The 19,672-nt window shown below is 37.0% G+C and overlaps 1 protein-coding gene across 6 annotated transcripts in view; it reads right to left on the minus strand.

Moving 5' to 3' along the window:
* The window catches only part of MAP3K4 (mitogen-activated protein kinase kinase kinase 4), a 76,519-nt gene that overhangs the window by 32,317 nt on the left and 24,530 nt on the right, over positions 1 to 19,672 (minus strand). For all 6 annotated transcript variants that reach the window (XR_008822499.1, XR_008822498.1, XM_056342781.1 and 3 more), the window contains exons 4-12: positions 15,647 to 15,889; positions 12,103 to 12,249; positions 9,196 to 9,353; positions 8,682 to 8,798; positions 8,157 to 8,256; positions 7,984 to 8,067; positions 5,510 to 5,776; positions 3,469 to 3,618; positions 2,257 to 2,418 (exon numbers count right to left, since the gene is read on the minus strand). Coding sequence is in view for 4 of the 6 variants with exons in the window: in XM_056342781.1 (XP_056198756.1) it covers positions 2,257 to 2,418; positions 3,469 to 3,618; positions 5,510 to 5,776; positions 7,984 to 8,067; positions 8,157 to 8,256; positions 8,682 to 8,798; positions 9,196 to 9,353; positions 12,103 to 12,249; positions 15,647 to 15,889 (1,428 nt within the window). In the remaining 2 variants the exon portion in view is untranslated. The remainder of the gene's footprint in view (positions 1 to 2,256; positions 2,419 to 3,468; positions 3,619 to 5,509; positions 5,777 to 7,983; positions 8,068 to 8,156; positions 8,257 to 8,681; positions 8,799 to 9,195; positions 9,354 to 12,102; positions 12,250 to 15,646; positions 15,890 to 19,672) is intronic.

Here is a 19,672-nt window from a genome sequence, read left to right on the forward strand (position 1 = left end):
GCCCACCAGCAAGTAGGCTGGGGGTGTATGAGAAGTTGGTAGGGGATACAGCTGGGACAGCTGACCCCAACTGACCCAAGGGATATTCCACACCATATGACGTCATGCTGAGTATATAAAATGGGGAAGAAGGGAGGGGGGTGTGTGATTCAGAGCGATGGTGTTTGTCTACCCAAGTAACCGTTATATGTGATGGAGCCCAGCTTTCCTGGGGATGGCTGAACCCCTGTCTGCTGATGGGAAGTGGAGAAAGACTTCCTTGTCTTGCTTTGCTTCTGTGCACAGTTTTTGCTCTACCTATTAAACTGTCTTTACCTCAACTCACAAGTTTTTTCATGTTTACTCTTCTGATTCTCCCCCATCCCATGGGGGGGGGGGGGGCTGCAGAGAAGACAATGAGCAAGTGGCCGGGCGGTGCTTAGTTGCAGGCTGGGGTTAACCCATGACACTCAGCAGCTGTTTCAGGAAGGCACTCAAAAGCTATAGGCACTGCATCAACCACAAACTTTGAAAGAATAGCTCATATTAGTGTTATGCTGTTCTAGGATGAAAAACTGTGAGAAGCCAAGTTACACAATGACATTCAACATCAAAGGATATTTCTTATTTCATCTAAAAAGCTGACAAGTAGCAGAGTCTACAAGACTACACCTGAAATCCTCAAGCTCTTAAAGCTTTTTAAGAGTTCCAGGCATTGCTAATAGTAGTCTGAATGTAACAGATCCATCTGTTCTTTTTCAATCATTTTCACATAAGATTTCTGCAGCAACACACAATGTTCTGCTAGAACTGGGAGGTCCTAGTTGACTGGAACCTAGCAAATGTAACTTCCATCTACAAGAAGGGCTGGAAGGAGGATCCGGGGAACTGCAGGCTTGTCACTCTGACCTCAGTCCTGGGGAAGGTTATGGTGTAGATCATCTTGAGTGCCATCACACAACACATACAGGACAACCAGGTGACCAGGCCCAGTTAGCATGAGTTTATGAAAGGCAGGTCCTGCTTGACTAACCTGATCTCCTTCTATGACAAGGTGACTTGCTTAGCGGAAAGGGGAAAGGCTGTAGGTGTTGTCTGCCTGGATCTTAGTAAAGCCTTAGGCACCATTTCCCACGGCATTCTCCTGGAGAAACTGGCTCCTCATGACTTGGACAGGTGTATTGTTCACTGGGTAAAAACTGGCTGGACAGCCAAGCCAAAGGAGTGGTGGGGAATGGAGTTAACTCCAGTTGGCAGCCAGTCACAAGTGGTGTTCCCCAGGGCTCAGTGCTGGGGCCAGTTCTGTTTAATCTCTTTATCATTGATCTGGATGAGGGGATCGAGCGCACCCTCAGTAAGTTTGCAGACGACACCAAGCTGGGGGGAGTGTTGATCTGCCTGAGGGCAGGAAGGCTCTGCAGGGGGGTCTGGACAGGCTGGACCGATGGGCCAAGGCCAATTGTATGAGGTTCAACAGGGCTCAGTGCCGGGTCCTGCACTTGGGTCACACCAACCCCACGCAGCGCTACAGACCTGGGGCAGAGCGGCTGGAAACTGCCTGGTGGGAAAGGGCCTGGTGGTGCTGGTCGACAGCCAGCTGAGCATGAGCCAGCAGTGTGCCCAGGTGGCCAAGGCGGCCAACAGCGTCCTGGCTTGTATCAGAGACTGTGGCCAGCAGGACTAGGGAAGTGACTGTCACCCTGTACTTGGCACTGGTGAGGCCGCACCTCAAACACTGTGCTCAGTTTTGGCCCCTTGTCTGTAAAACAAGTCTTATGAGGAGTGGCTGAGGAACTGGGGTGTTCAACCTGCAGAAAAGAGGCTCAGGGGAGACTTTATTGCTCTCTAGAACTACCTGAAAGGAGGCTGTAGACAGGTGGGTGTCAGCCTCTTTTCCCAAGTAACAAGCAATAGGATGAGAGGAAATGGCCTCAAGTTGCTCCAGGGGAGGTTCAGATTGGACATTAGGAAAAAATTCTTCACCGAGAGGGTTGTCAAGCATTGGAACAGGCTGCCCTGTGGTTGATACGCCATGCTTGGAGGTATTTAAAAGACATGCAGATGTGGTGCTTAGTGACACAGTTTAGTGATGGACTTGGCAGTGCTGGGTTAATGGCTGGACTTCATCTTAAAGGTTCTTCCCAACCTAAACGATTCTATGAATTCTTTGTATTTCCACTGAGTTACACTTTTTCATTTGCACAAATGCAAAACCAAAAATTTCAGTTGGTTCTGACTAAAACAAGACAATGTGTCATTAATCTTTTCTTTCCTTACCTCAAACCCAAAATTATAACCCTGTATCATGGCTTCCCGGTAGTATTGCTGCAAAGTGGCAGATTCAGATTCATCAACTTCAGCATCAAACTCAGATGTGAACATGTGATCAACTCTGTCAATGGCACTGCTTATCTTATTGCATAGCTGTAATGCATCACTCTGAGCAACAACAACAAAAAGGGATGGGGGGAGCATCAAATTATTATTTATATTCTACAGCTGACAAGACTAAAGCAAACATGAATCTAACAATTACATTATTTTAAATGGAAATGTACTTTAATGCCATCACAATCCATTCAGTCTTGGAATAGCACTTTCAAGCAGTTGCACAAAGCAAGTCTTAAAATTAACTGAAGGATTATAGTTAAGCTTGTTTGCTTGAGTGACATTAACTTTAAAAACAAAAACAGTGGTGAGGAGTCCACCAAAAAAAAAAAAACCAACCAAAAACAACAACAAAACCAAACCCAGAAAAAACACCCAACCAAAACCAGACAGAGAAAATTCATTTTGCCATCTATAACATGACCAAGCCTTTGGTTGTATTTTCACCCTGGTATGTGGGCACAGCTCCTACTGAACTCAGGGGGAAATGTAGGGGCCTGATATTGCAATTTCAATCTAATAAATCTTTGCTTTTCTGGGTCCTCCACAAAAACCTAAGCTAACAGAAAAAAACACCAAAGAAAACCCTCATACAACAACAACAAAACCTAAAAAAAACAAAAAACACCCCACCAAAACCAACTCACACACTAAAAACAAAAGCAAAAAATCAGAGAGAGACCTACCCACTTTTACATCACAAAGCAGCAATCTTCCCCAAATTTGAGGAAAAATAAGTTGTTTCTTTCAGATCATGGATTTTGATGGAATTTATTTTTATGAAACTAAACACTTTCTTTCAAATCAATAGCTGACATTTATCAATTTATTTATTCTATTGCTATTCATATTGCTACTGCATTATGGACTTGCTTCCCACTTCCCAGTGCAAAAATGATTACACCAATATTGTTCAAAAATACACTCATAAATCCTTTGCAGAAACAGAATGAAAAATGTACTGAAAGTAAAGTCCATAGAGGTTATATAAATTATAATTGCAGAATATGTCATTAACATTGCAATCTCCTTGCACGTTTTTACTTATCTTTGAACAAAGCACTATCAATTTTGACCAAGATAATCTTGAAAACTGCTTACTTTTAGCTGTTGTAGAGCTTTGGCGATGACCGGTTGGCTAGATGTCTGTTCCTGGTGCAGAGAGATGAGCCCTTCAATAGACTGCTGGAAAGCTTTTCTCTGACTCACAAGGTGAGCAGACTGAATGACTACAAGGAGGAGGTTATCAACCTAGGAATACAAGATACCACAAGTTCTTTAAAAAAAAAAAAAATCTCTCTATAAAAGATATCCCATATCAGCAAATTCCAACTGGTTATTTTTCAAATTCTAAAATATGAAAGACCTCTCTTGTTGCTCTTTATGAAAATCTTTAAATCATGCTTGATGCTGACAACTGAACTTGATAAACTCTCATCTTATGAGTAGAGTTCTATTAGGGCAAACAACACAGCAAGTTTTCAACGGGAACGCACTCCTATTCACTTCTGGAAAGGTTTGGGAAATACTATTAAAATTATCTTCAGAACAGTTACACACAGAAAGGCACCATCTAAGCAAAATAATTTTATTTTCTCAAAGCAGATGGAAGTAACAACCATCACATAAATAAGCAGGTTTTATCCAAGTAATGTAATACACTCAGGACAAAAACCTACTATTGAACAGGTAAAGCCATAGACTTACCACACAGTATTTGCTCAGACTTTGAAAATTTTTAAGATGTAAGAATATGTTTTATAAACCAGAGCTCTGACGTTGCAGAAGTCTGTAAAAGTACAGTCACACACAGCATTGCCTTTGCTGTGGCACTGAGTTACATACTAAGCTCTGTTAATTTCAAACTACAGACAACACATATCCAACAATTTACTCTGCAAACAAGACCTACTTCATCTCTGTTTTCAATATCTCATCCCCAAAGAATAATTTCATGCTCAAAATTCTTTAAATGTTGATAGGATTCTTCTATTTTATAAGTATTTTTAAATAAGCTTATGTTTTTTCTAGTTTGCAATTAAAATGTTTTTTTAAAAAAAACACAGGATGATTTTTTAAAGGTTATTTTACTTCCTAACCTTTCAATACTGGATTTTAAAAAATTCATAAACAGTGTTACACATATGCACATATAAACACATACACAGTGTTTTATGTGCACTCACATATGTCAGATAGAATACCACTTGCAACCCAGATTCTATTTTTTGCTGTTTTCATTTTCTGAGTGAAATGCTAACTTTGATAGAAGTCCAATGAAATTCTAAGCACTTAATCAAAGGCTATTTTTTTATTGTTCAGTCTGGGCAACAGACAAATAAGTCGTAACATGCTTGCATGTTAAAAGCAGCAGCATATACAGGAGCGACTTTTTCAACTGCCTGTAATTGCTCGAGCCATTTGAATGCTAGAGGCTAGGCACAGCGACATGGAAAGTCACTCTGTTCATGGACAGTAAAGCCCATTTATGGTAGAGATCTAAGGAACTGCATGACATACCAAAGGGAAAATTCAGTTAGCCTAACATAAGGGTATGAGAACAGGAGGGGCAAGGAGCTGCAGCTGGCTCAGTTGCTACAGCATAGCAGAACTGCTGGCAGGCAACCTCTGTTGGCTTGGGATGAAGGAAAGTATGACTGGAAAGATTGCTTCTGCAGAACTGTTAAAACATCCCGTAGCTTCCACAGGAACGTGACTTTAAATGTCACAATTCATCCGATATCGAAAGTAACTGCTTTCATGCCTCAGTGTGTGGAAAGCACACAACCACCACACATTCTTGGGAACTGGTGCCTTCTTAATAAAATGTACAGTTTTCAAGTCTTATCCACACTTCTGATACTGAACGTTCAACTAGATATTGACAGTATCTCTTTATGATAAAAGTCCAGACCTGAAAATGCACATTGTAGAGATTAATCCTTCTAAGAAATGCTAAACCCCATTGAATTTAACACTTGCATTAACACAACTAAGAATCAATCTTACCCTTGAATTTAACTTTTAATTATCTATAAAAGGACACATGCCTCACTTAAATTACTGTGGTTAATATGAAAGGATAAGCATTCATGTAAGTGTGGAGATCACAGGCAGGGAAAAAACCAAGACCAAAACCCACCGGCATTGTGCGCAGTGTGTCAACAGTTTCTACTTGTGGCACTACTTTGACTGGCTGACCCTCCCATGCACTCCAGCTGTCATCTGATTCATGGTCTTTATCACCGTGTTTGGTCATTACTAAATAGGCCTCATATGCAACCTCATCTGAATCCTTTGAGCAATCCTTTCCAGCAGCTGCATTGAGGAGCTGCAAAATCAGAGACTTTTCCCCTGCGATACTATTTGGTACAAATACTTGTAAATTCTCAAGTCCAAGAATTTGTACCTGTAGAAAAAAAATAAAAATACACTGAGTGAATCTCACTGTTTTCTATGATACACAAAATAAATAAAAGACACATGTAATCTCATTTATGGAACAGAGCTTCCAATTTGAACAGATGCACAATATACACACAAAACAATGCATTCAGCCATTTTTCTAGAAAAACTCAAAATGCATTTTAAGAAATTATTTGTCTGGAAATCTGCTAAATCACCAACTTTCAGTGGCATCTTTCCTTGCACCTTCAATTGATCCTTCTACGCACTCTTCTAAAGGAATCTTGTTACAAAAAAGTCTAATTTCACATACATACTATACCTATGCATATATGTAAGTACAAAATTATATATACACATATTTTACAAAGTAAATTAGTCAACACTAATTTAAAAATGTGTGCTTCCTAAGTCTTAAGACTGGAATATTAAAAAAAAAAATAAAATTCCTTCAGGATCCCTAAGAATCCACACAACATTTCTCAATGGCTACAAAAGATAAAAGTAAGCAAAACTATGGCTAAAAGAGTATCAGATATTCTTTCACTATTCATGAAAGATTAATTAAGCCCAGTAAGAGTGCTCTATTTTAATAAAATACTACTTATACTACTTAAGAGCTACTTCTGCATTGTATCTGTCACATTAGTAACAATACTTTAACCAAGTCAGGCATCAGAATCAGACTGTGAAGACAGTGAAATAGTTGATACCTCTGATTTGACATGAGGTAACTGACCTATAGTGAGGTTTAATTCTCTCTTTTCAGAGTTTGATGTCATCAAGCCAAGACAAAACACACTGGACTCAACATTTTTACCATTAGGCAGCAATATTTTATAATTAAAACCATTATAATTTATAGGTCAATATAAAAACTAGATGGGTGTCACTGAAAGCTAATATAGTTTCCCGAAACTAATGAGCATCTGATTGATAAAGCTGTTAAAAATTTAAACTCCCTGCATGATGTTAGAGGGCCAATATATAACGTGTTAATCACCAAAATGTGCGTCATTTTGAGTGGTGGAAAAAAGGGGAGAGGTAATACATAAAGAGGGATAAATACTGAGATTCAAATAATCCACCTAGATTAGTTAACCCTTGTGTTTACACAGATTTTTTCAAACTCAAGATTCAATTTTTTCTTCAAAACATGCATAAGAACAGTAATACTATCTTTAACTGTAAGGTGTACCAAATGTAATATTGTGTCTCAAAGCAGCCAAGAGTGGATATTTGGGGGAAAATGTTTTTTAAAAGTAAACGTATACTGATCTACCTGACTATTCTCCTACTCTTAAACAATTCACAGACCAGGGTCCTGCTGAGCCAGATGTTTCATCCATGTATTTAACAACCTTTTATGAACTTCTCTCCTGTAAACTTGTCAGTGTCTCCTTGGACCAATTTCTATTTTCAGCAATCATTTATACAAATCTAACAAGAATTTTGTAATGCAGAAGTTAATAGATTATCTCCCAATTGTGAATTATATATATTCAATGTATGGCAAGACAAAAACCAGCAGATCCAAATAAATTTAATCTGTTGAAGCAACTGATTTAATTAAATTCAAACTACAGTAAAGACTTGTACACCTAGGAGTTTTTAAGGAATAAAGTGCAAAACCATAAAGGTGGGAATTTATAGTACAGCAAATACCAGGCACTGCGAACTTAGCCTACTTCTGTTGTACAATAGTTTTCTAACAGCTATTCTGGAGCAAAACACAGTCCCTCACAACGTTAACACTCTCAAGGAAGCTTGCTAGAACAGACCTCCACTATATTGTTGCTTTATAAAAGCATAAAACACGCAGGTCCATAGTTCGAGATTATCTGTTTAAACTTGTCCATTTACTGATGTATCTGTTCACCTCAAATTTTAAAGCATTTATTTTTCATAATACTCTCTACTAAGTGTTATTACTCCCCTCTCACAAACGTGTAAATACAATTGAAGCAAAACAGCTTTTCCTAAGTCACAAAAAGAATCTTTGGGAAGACAAGGAATTGGACACTGACTTCCCAAAACATAGACTAGCATTCTCACTCACACGAAGACAGGTACAGAAAATAATTTGACTACCACAATTCCGTATTACATACGTGATGTTTTAAATTGAAAACTGAAAGTATGTCAAAAAATATCCTTCAACATTTTGCTTAGCATCCCCACTCCACTTTCATGCCTCTAAACTGAATTTACCTTCACATACTCTTTCGTTTTCAGAGCATTCAGAAGATCTCGTACAGGGGCTGACAACGCAAATTCTGCTGCTATTTCAAGGTCCTACAAGTAATGACAAAACCAAAGAACATGCTTTCAGATTAAATTTCTTTAAAGCATATATGTAAGATGAGACTCTACTGTTAACTTACTTTCCTCAGCATTTTAGCAAATCCAAGAGCTTTGGAGGCTCGCTCCCTAGCTTCATGAAACAGCTCTTTGAGTGCTCGGCTGGTCTCTATAACAGACCTCCTGAAACAGTCATAAGAATGAAGTGACAATGTTTTAATAAATCATATCGCATTTATATATGTAAATAATCTTTATTTCCTAACAGCTATATGTCAATAGAAAGAACACAGAAAAGATAAATAATTATAAGCAGCTGACTGAAATAAATTGAACTCACAGGTATATTTTTGATAACGATATAAAAAAATAATTTAAAGAATGTTACATAAACAATCTCTCATACCCTGAACTAAAAAGAAGGTTACTAGACTTCAAACAAACAAAATGATTGGTCATTACTACTGCACACAGAAATATCAGCAATAAAGTCCACAGAGTCTTGGATTTACCAGGTTCTCATTTTAAGAAATAAAATGCAGTATGTACCTGTCAGGGGTATAGAAATATGAGCGTGTTTATTTTTATTAAGCTGAAGGGCTTAATACCTGATTTCATCTGATGCAGTACTGTCATCGGCACTGGCCCAAAATTCATCACAACTGTCCTGTAGTCCAGAATCTAAAAACATTCCTGTAGATTTCAGCAGCATTCCTGCAATATCACTGTAGCAACACAAATGGTGGAACTTCAAAATCTCATTCAGGTAGCATAGCACCTTACAGTTCCTACTCTGTCCAATGCAAAAAAGACACATTGCCAAGTCTGCCTGCAGAACTAAGCAGCATCTTGGGGGCCCTCAGTTACTCTGCGTGCCCAGTGCCAGCAGGAACGGGGACTCTCCACAGAAGCAGTCGTTACTGTTATAGCCAGAGCAAAAGCAATCTGCACTTACTGCATCCTATAGCTACAGTCATTGTAATAATCCACAAAATCACAAAGACTTAACAGCTGCGTATATGGCCTCAAGAAGCCCAGACTGGGAACCCTGAACAACTGCTGACTTGAATATGTAACTGGCACAAATCAACACCATAAGCACAGTAATTAAATAAAACCTACCAGAACAGTTTGCCAGCTTGAGCTTCACCTCCTCTTATATAAGGAGTTATTTCTTTGGTGAAATTCCATTCTTCCTCCAAAAGATTTTTTAAACTATGAGACGCTTGAGGTAACTGCTGTAGCATTTGGATCCAGCTTCGCATATAATCAAAGTAAACCTGTACATGGGGAGAGATAATTTAAACAGAAATTGCTACAAAACCTGTAATCAAGGACTGTAACGTCTCAAATCGATGACCAACCTCAACACTATACAATTTGTAGAAAATATTTCTACAACACTTTTCATTGGCTATGACTTAAAATGAGCTACATATTTCCACACAAAAGGTCCAATTTATGGCTTGGGAAGTAGCAAGTGCTACTAAAGTATTAAATACTATGACTCCATAATAGTTTTCTAAAAATGTTGACAGTATCACTACCTTGCTTGCTGTGCTGCTATTCACCATTGTATCAGCGAATACCCTCTGTGGTCAGAGTTTTTAAAGCTAAATTACTGAAAAACAGTCTCTAAATCTTTTAACTGGATTACTCCAAAAGGTTTTATTTGAACATATCCTCCTGGATAAGTGCAACAAACAGGCTTCTTAGATTCTACATTATACCTTGTGTTCCTTTACATCATCTATCTCTCACCTTTATTTAATTATTGATTTAAACCAACATAAAAAACCAGTTAAGCACAATTCTTCATACATCTGCCTTTCAGGATCATACTGAATGCAAAAAATGAGCTGCAATTTGTTTTAGTTCAGTAATCCCTACCATCAATCAATGTCCCTCCTTAGAAATGGTTAAGGCCCTTCCTAATGGTTTCAGGTATTTTCAGACCACACTGTAATTATGACAAGGTTATAGAATCATATAATGATTTGGGTTGGAAAGGGCCTTAAAGATCATCTAGTTCCAACCCCTCTGACACAGGCAGGGACACCTCCCAGGTTGCTCAGAGCCCCATCCAGCCTGGCCTTGAACACTCCCAGGGATGGGGCATCAACCGCTGCTCTGGGCAACCTGTTCCAGTGCCTCACCATCCTCGCAGTAAAAAATTTCTTCCCAGTATCTAACGTAAATCTACTCTCTCTTAGCTTAAGACCATTACTCCTCATTCTATCACTATACTCTCTGATAAAAAGTCCCTCCCCACCTTTCCTGTAGGCCGCCTCTAGTTACTAGCAGGCTGCTATAAGGTCTCCCCAGAACCTTCTCTTCTCCAGGCAGAACAACGCCAGCTCTCCCAGCCTGTCTTCATAGTGGAGGCTCCCCAGCCCTCTGATCATCTGTGGCCCCCCTCTGGACCCACTCAATCAGGTCCACATCTTTTTTACACTGCGGGGCCCAGAGCCGAACACAGTACTGCAGGTGGGATCTCACAAGAGCAAAGTATATCTGGAAATCCTTAAAACTCTACTCTGGGTTAGGTGGGTACTGTGCTTTGATAGTCTCAAGCTGTAGCCCCATTCTTGCCCCATTTATTTAATTCACCTTTCCCTCTTAGCCTAATTCCTCTTCCAGTACTCTTCTTAGCTATCTTGCCTGTGAATACAAGGAGTCCACAGGAAAAGACAAAGTTTCAACTCTCCATGCCTCATTAATCCTGCCTCAACCTTCAGAGTGCATACAAGTTTTCCCTGTCCCTATTTTCAGTCCAGATCATCTCTTCAGCTTTCTTTGCCCAGCTGTCCCAATCTTAGAATCGTAAGAGTATCTCAAATTGGAAAGGACACATAAGGATCACCCAGTCCAACTTCCTGCACCTTGCAGGACTACTCTGACAACCCTGACCATTCATACAATCTTTCTCCAGTGCCCCTAGTGCTACAGTAATCTGCAACTCCGAACAGGCACAAACTGTGATTCTTTCAAGTCTAATACATTTATTACTATTTACATAGTCTTATACCCACCCCTTTCAAGACCTACAAAAAGCAAAATCCTTATACAATTAAAACTGCTTTTGAAGTTCAAGCTCGTGCCTCAAAGCACAAAAACACTACAGCTACAGCCACCTAAAAAAAAAAAAAACCCAAAAAAACCAAAAAAACCAAACAGGTAAGGAATTTCAAAATGGAGAAGATGAACCATTTCCTTTCATCTAGCCAGGTCATTTCTGCTGGAAGTTTCTAGAAATTTCAGGTGGAAATGAAAGCAGGCATGCAGCATAAGAAACTTTAGGTAAAACTGTCTATTTTCACCATTGTAGGCAATGAATAGCATGGAACAGCAAAATCCATGTGTACTCAACAATAGATGGTAGCAACAGCTCTGCTGACAAAACACTAGTGATGAGTTTTTGAGGTGTATCTTGGCGGGCTTTCTTGCCCTCAGAATACTGCAACTCGCAAAACAGTAACAATCAAGTCACATCCAAGGGAACAGTAATTTAAACTGAATTTACTAAAGAATATTTCATTTAATATCTTTCAGATGCCAAGTGTTTGTCTTGAAAATACTTTGTCATGTTTAACTTGTCATAACAAATACACATAAAAAATAAGGTATCATTAATAGATTAATACAATACAAAGATATTAAGACATGATGTTAGTCAAACAACTGTATGTATTTTTATTAAATACTGAAAGGTTATTAAAAGTTTAGTTTAAACATATGGAATTTACAGTTCTATATATGAACCAGTATTGTAAATACAAGCAATTTACAAATACATTGTAGCACTGTTCAGTAAACAAAAATCAGTATTGCTAATATCATTGCTAAAATGGCAATGGCTACTTTGTTACCTTTACAAGTCCATTAAAACAATAAAATTATGTTAAAGTAGTACAACAAAAAAACTGGCAAGACCTACACCCAACAGGGACAACAGATTTCTATTAGCAGTATTCAGACTAACAGTACACTTACTAGGACCCCAAATATTTTGTCCTTTTTGAAGCTTACCATTAACATTTTATGCAGGTCCTCTTCAAAAGGATCAATGTTGTAATCAATCTTTTGTAAGTCATCTAACACCTCCCGTAACATAAACTGGTAATATTGCTTCATTAACAGGCCGCCCTTCAGAACCTCTTTACACTCTCTCACTAGCTGAAGAGAAAAAAACCAAAAAGTGCCATCAGTCAAGACATTACTCTTAAATTTCCTTGGGAAGTAAAAGCTTAATTTACCAGTCCAGTTTGTCTAAGTATGTTAGCTTATGACTACATAATTTCTACAGGTTTTAGAAATTAATACATGCTCTACATGCTGGCAGGAAAGATGTGACTCATTTTCTATCACAGGCTGCCCAGGGAAGTGGTTGAGTCACCATCCCTGGAGGTATTTAAAAGAGGTGTAGATGGAGTGCTTGGGGACATGCTTTAGTAGTGCACCTGGCAGGGCTAGGTTAATGGGTTGTACTCAATGATCTTAAAGGTCTTTTCCAACCTAAGTGATCGTATGATTCTATGCCATTTGCCACAGAACTGTAAACGCAGATGAAGCTGATGTTTTAGATCCCTGCCCAGGGCCACAGCAAGTAACTAACTGGATAGGTAAGTTCAGAAGTGGGCAAGAGGGCTCACAATCATCAGATCAGCAGTTTAAATGGAAGCAAGTCAGGAATAATAGGCAATGTGTTTGGCAGATGCTTACAGAACAATGAGAAATGTTTTACTACAGGATTATCAATCTACTGGGCAGGTGATCACTCTCAAAACATGCCAGACCTGAAAGCAGTTAGTGTTTCTTTTGTTGCTTCCCTGGGCAAGGCTAACATGAGGAAAGTTATCTTTTCAACTGAAAAAGTGGTCACTTTTGGCCAAACAGCTGTCAGCCCTCCCTGAAAGCTCAGAGGTTTTGTTTCTTTGAAGAAACTTGCACAACCACAGACACAGGAGTACACAAAGAGCACCAACAGTTTCAAACCTGCACTAACAAATGCTTCAGAACCACTACTAGTGCTAAGTGACTGCTCCTCTGAAATTATCATCAGTCTCCAGGTCTGACAAGCCCTAACCTTTTCTGAGCAACAACTTCATTAAATCAAGAGTATGAGAAGAGGAGTAGGATTCATGCGAAGGGTCAGTGGGAATGGAATTGTTGGTTGGTTAATCTGCTTTTAAAAATTTGCTTTTAATGGCTATCCTGGCAAAATAATATATCAATGTAGTGGATTCAATGTATGTGAAATTATAATGGCATGAAAGCAAAATATATACAATAATGTTATTAATATGACAAGAGTTTCTGGATTCTTTTACAGGCCAGAACATGTTACTCTGTGCTTCCCCGTGTGCAGGGGAAACATGGGTAATATTTTGAACTCTGTAGTTTAAAACTTACTAAGCTAGTTGAAAACCGTGGGGGAAAAAAAAGTATTTTTTTTATAAGGCAGAAATACAAGAATTACACATTTATATCCCTAACATGTCACATATTTAAAAATAAATGTGCGCTCTTTGCTGTCTTGGATCCACAAGGAAAAACATAACTTGTTCAAATATTTTAAAATTGGTATTTAACTACCCATTATTCACAGAGACAAATGGGAACTGGCAATATCACTTATCCATAAAACTTTAACATCTAGTATGGCATATCTTACAGATACAAGCAAAGTTCACTTCTAAAACTTGCAGAGCAACATTTGTCCATTCAAAATAAAAAAAAACAACCCTCAAAACTTCATTAAAAATAGTGATTGTTTTTTGTTTAAATAATACTGCTTTACAGTGATGTGTAGTGCTATTGAATAACAGGATATAGGATTTACAAAAAACTCTGTAGTGCTCATTTTAAGTCTCAACTTTTGGAACTGAAACTCACAAGGCAAGAGGCAAATAAAAATATGGTCTATAATGAGCACACTAAAGAATGTGCAGCTTAAACCGAAAATAATATCATATTATTGGTTTGATGGGTTGTTTTTTGTTTAGGGAGTTTGTACAAGAAATTATATTCTGCAGAGCAGGTAGGGCAGGTCACACAGGTACTCTACAGCAAGGAAGTTAGAAAGTTTATAAAGTCTTCTGGAGTTTTTTGGTGGTTTGTTTTTCTCTGTAATTCTGTAGTACTTTGTGAACTTGCAGAACACCCTAGACTTGCAGAACACTAGCACAAAACAGACCCTAGACTATGTTTTGAGCCTGCTCAAGATTTTAGGCATTACAATTCTTCGGGAAACAAATAGATCTATTTATGAAATATACTCCACAGCTCCTTTGCCTGTTCAGAAATATTGCGTGGGACAGCAAGCATTTGCTGACTTGAATTCATTTTTTCAGTATAATTAGCAAGACAGTATACATCATCAAAACAGTCTGTAACACACAAGCTGTTTTCCAAGAAGAAAGTGTCATTTTTACTTAACTTGAAGTTCACAAGGAGAATACAAAATGTAAGGGCAAAAAAACAGCCCCAGTCTCTGGGGGAAAAAAAAAAGGATATATTGTCCTTTACAATACAGTATGCTATACTATATTTTACTGTAACTATGACTCTTAAGATTGAAATTGTAGGTACCATGCTTTTGGATATTAGGACACCTAAAATCCTAGTATACCAAAGAAAGAAAAAGAAGGGGTGAAATAAGAGGAGGAAGGTGGGCAACAGAGAGGACTGAAATTTATTTGGGACCATAAAGTAACTTAGCAGTTGATGTGGGAGCAGCAGATAACTGGAATGTGAAGTCATAATCAGCCCAAGAGCTTATTTAAATGTTTACCTTTAAAGACCACCTGATAAAATCCTGATCTGCTCATGATTGCCAGGGAGCAGGGAGATTACTTCAGACAATTTTAGTATGTCCTGGACTAGACTTTGAAAAATGGCATTGACCTAAAAAGCCTTCATTTTATTAGATAACCACCAGAAAATAAATCCTCATACAACATTCTCAATCAGTGACAAGACTGATAGTCTTGGGTCACTACCCAGAGGAAATTTACACACTTTTATGTTTTTAAATGAAATGTATGTATATTTATATAAAACAATATACTAGGAAAGAAATATTTTTTAAGTATTTGTTTTTCTTCTTCAACAGCTTTCACTATGTGACCACCACATGTTGGCAGAGGTCCTACGTTTGCAAAGAAGAAAAGATCAAGTCAAAGAAAAGAAATATACAGACCCTTAAAATTGGATACACTGCCTAAGAAACCCAAATGGAGGAAGATATATTGGACAAGCTTATATAACTTACACTGCAAATGGAACAAATTCTGTTTCTCTTTGCTGGCTGGTAATTCTTTAATCACCAGTTTTGTTTTGGAAGTCTAAATCAGAGAGGTATTTATGACCAGTTGTTTACTATGCAAAAAAATAGATCTCCATATGAAATATAAGACTATTTATAAAAGTTATTACATAATTATACATTGTCATTTCTTCAACTAATCCGCTTTAAACTGACCACCTTACCATAACAAAATGACAAAGTTATTTCAAATAGGAAATAGGTATAAAAAAAACCACCAAACACCAAAAAAGAGTTGATGCAAACCTGTTTAATACTCAAAAGAGATGGTTCCCCAGCAGGTCTTTGTTCCAACCTTAGCTTGAGACATTCATGGATAACATTGAGCAGGACTCGGCAAAGGACCAAGAATGCAGGTTCAAAAGACGGTAAGTCCATGGATTTCAGCTCCTCCCACGACACAGTGCTGCATTTTTGCTCACAACAAGGTGGGGAATTTAATAACTGCACATAATCTGAACACAACATGGGATCTGGAAATTCTGAAAACTATAACAAGAAATAGGTATCATGAAAAGGATCCTTAAATTATTTAGGATTTAGCATTTGTTTACAGTAGCATGCAAAAACGCCCATTTTTAAAAGGTAAGATACTATTAACTGGCAAATCAACCACAGAAGTTTCAATTTATCTCTTTTGTCTTTAAAGCTAAACTTTTTTTTTTTTTTTTTTTTTTTTTTGGAGGATCACCAGGCTGAGGAAGATAATTATGGACCCTTGGGAGTGAACAAAATCTCTTATTTTATGTTTCAATATTAAAATGACTAAAGCATCCATTAAAGCTGGAGGTCACCTCTCACTACACAGGAAAAAACTGCTGTTTCAGTTATGTTATGATAAACATGCAAGTTAAGCCTAATATATCGGAACATACAGTCAGGTCATTATAAGATACAATACTTGAGAATTTCAAAATATATTAAAAAAACAAATCAAAAGGTCTTACACTGACAACTGTATTGAGAAACAAATGTGTACTTGACTACATCAGCTGAGTAACCTTGTTCCTTTTCAAATCTATAGGGCGTATATTATGTAAAACTCCACACTGTAAACTAATGCAGTATTTAAGAAAGTGTCATTAGTTAAACTGAACAGAATTATTGAAAAAATAACTTATGAACTTTGGTAGATGTTAAGAAATTGAAACTGAAACTAAAAAAGGAAGATAGGTCAAGCTGGTTGGTTTTCAGTTAATAAACTCATTTTTCATTTACATTTAAATGAAATGGCATTTATAATCAGACAAAATAATTGAAACTATCTGAAATAGACATCCTAGATATCTAAACTATATATCTTGTGATAATATGCTAAGCAGAGCTGTACATGGAGGCACTCTGGTGTTTAATTTAGGAAGAAAATTTGGACTGCAATCTGTGTGCAGCTCTTGAAGATAACACACTGTACATCAGCTAAGGACAAGACTTGTTTCAGATTAAGTTTGCTTTATTCTAATCCTCATTTCACAGCTTCTATGACACCTGAACTACCTTCCTTCATATATTAGGCATAACTGGCATTTTTTAGGTTTTTCCTCAGTACCACATTTAAACACCACCACTGCGAAGGAGAGGAAAACGTTACCAGAAATTACATCAAAGATAAAGCACCACCTAGAAAGTTAAAAAAATTAAGCCACTTTTAAGCTTAGTTAGTATCTAGCAGACAGTAAAAAAAAGAAATTGTTTATTCCTTTACATCTACACACACATTTTTTACATTTGTGCCTACAGTGTCATACAAGCTCTGCTTTCTCAGAAGAGCCACACAAAATTGCAGTTACTGACAAAGTCAGGGGGTTTAGTGGTTTTGGGTTTTAATATTGTGATGTTTCTTGGCTGTCACGGGGCATAGAATAGCATATACATTACTCTCCAACGTTGACACAAAACACATTATGCACTGCAGGTTCTTACATAATTTATAAAACCACTAGCTCATTACACAGAAAGAGCAAACATGCACGAGCAGGGATTTCCTCTATACCTAGCTTAGCTGAAGTTGAACCACTAGTTGATATACAGTATAAGAACTTATCTTCTTAGATGCTATATAAATGTCCTCTTTTTACTAACTCTTTTCTAAAAGAAACAAAGAAACGTATAGCACCAGAGCTAAAGGTTTTTATAGAAGTTTTCATTAATAACAGATCATGAAAATACTACACTTCTACAGTACAACAAAATATTTAAAACATACAATCCTCACTGTGATGCAAGTACAGCACTAGAAAATTTAGTTCTTAGGTAAGTATTAAAGAGCTAGTCTATAAGCAAAAATAAACAAAGAAATTGAATAAATGTATTATTACATTTCCTACGATTAAGGATAACAACATATGACATGAGATCTTAGCATTAGACACCTAATTTAATATTGTTCAGTTTGACTAATCTTAATCTTCAGTGGGCCCAATCTAAAATGTTTCATGTGACTACCAAATACTTCTTAAAAAAAAAAACCAAGAAAACAAGGTCCAAGCCATTTATTGAGATCATACATAAAAACCATACTCAAAAGCGCAGCCAGTTGATTAAACAACAAACAGGCTTAAATACTATTCTACTAAAGTAACACCTAACTAAAGCAAGAAATACTAGTCATTTTCTTTAGGGATCAGCGCATACAACTTCTACACAAAACAGACTCTATAGCACCTAGAGCCTTGTTAAAGTATCAGAGCCCATGACCAATGAAACTTGTATTTTAAAAAAATGCTAAAACCAGCTATCTGTATAAACATTTACATATATTTAAGATGAAATGAACATTAAAATGCATACAGTAGAAGAATCCAGAAAACACATTTTAGATGAAAGACAGTGTTTAAGTAACAACAGAAATGAAAGTTATGTCCAGAGATTTTAAAGTGTATGTAATACACAAACACAGAGTCAAGATATAAAAGTAACAGAAGTAACAAAGATTAACAAAATACTAGCAGCTCTGGCTGCATACAGATATCAAATTGGACTGCACTAAAAAAAAACCCAGGACACTACATTCAGAGTACTGTCAGATGCAGAGACCCAGCAATTCAAAACCATCTCTTCTATTTTACTCTGATGTCATCTTTTGCTGCAGCAGGTACAACACTTCTGACAAACAGAATTTTCCTTTTTTGACGGCATTTTTTTAATTTGAGGGCAGGAAAGAAGTTCACAATTTTACAGCATTCACCTTTCATCATAATTCTTAAAAGAGGACAATATTCCAAAGAAAATGTAATAATTACTGAAAACGAACATTCAAAAAAGTCACAAAGATAGAGAAGACAGGAGGAAAGATGAACCTTACATCTTAAACAAGTCATCCAATGCTAACTTACCAAAAAGTTTAATTCTGTGAAGCTGCAGTAAAGACTCTAGCTACTAGTGTTTCATTAACTTGTTTTGAGAAACCTTATGAAGTCAAACATTTGAGGTATTTGGAAATTTCAAAAATACTTTCATAGTAGTTTTCAATAGCCCCAAATTATGTTTTATTTCCTTTGTTTTTTTAAAGGTATTTCTGCCCATCTATAAAGCTGAACTTCCTATCTACGTATATATGGTTTGGGGATGCTTTTGATTACTGTAACAGATACCTGCAAGTTTTACTTAAGCATGTGACTTTTTAGAATTTCCTAGAATACAAGTTGAAATCAATTAGAGAATAAATAAAAATTCAACCAATAGCTTCATTTTTTTACAGTAGTATCTACACTAGAAAAAGTACGAATAAAAACTTTTTCAAAATACGTACCTTCATAAATATAAATTTATTCATCCTAAAAACATAACCTCCAAAGGAGATAAAACAATTCTTGTTTCTTTTCAAATGTGACAGTCAAGAGATCAGCAACGTGTCAAAGGCCACATGTGGTATCCATATTAGAACAGGCACATTGGCTAAGAAACTCCTTTGTCCAGAATCCATGGTAAGGCACCACACACAGTGCCACTTTATCAAGGAGGGCAAGCAAACCTTACTACTAGTTCTTCCTAGTATAAAGATGCCTACAAGTTAGGTAAAGTTTATATTAAGGAACAATATTCTGCCTTGAACGAATTAGTGGCCACTACTTCAGCTACTGTCCTTCATTTACTGCTTATTTCATTATTTTTTTTTTATTAACTCACAAGCATTCTTGATTAAGAATATACCATGACCCAACGACAAAAAAAATTAAACTAAGATCCAGCTAAAGAATGCAACATGCTAACATGACTTGCTTACATAGATTTCAAGGTTAACAGAGTCCATTCATTTATCCAATCTGGCCTCAA

This window comes from Falco biarmicus, chromosome 6 (assembly GCF_023638135.1).
Source record: "Falco biarmicus isolate bFalBia1 chromosome 6, bFalBia1.pri, whole genome shotgun sequence".
Lineage (NCBI taxonomy): Eukaryota > Metazoa > Chordata > Aves > Falconiformes > Falconidae > Falco > Falco biarmicus.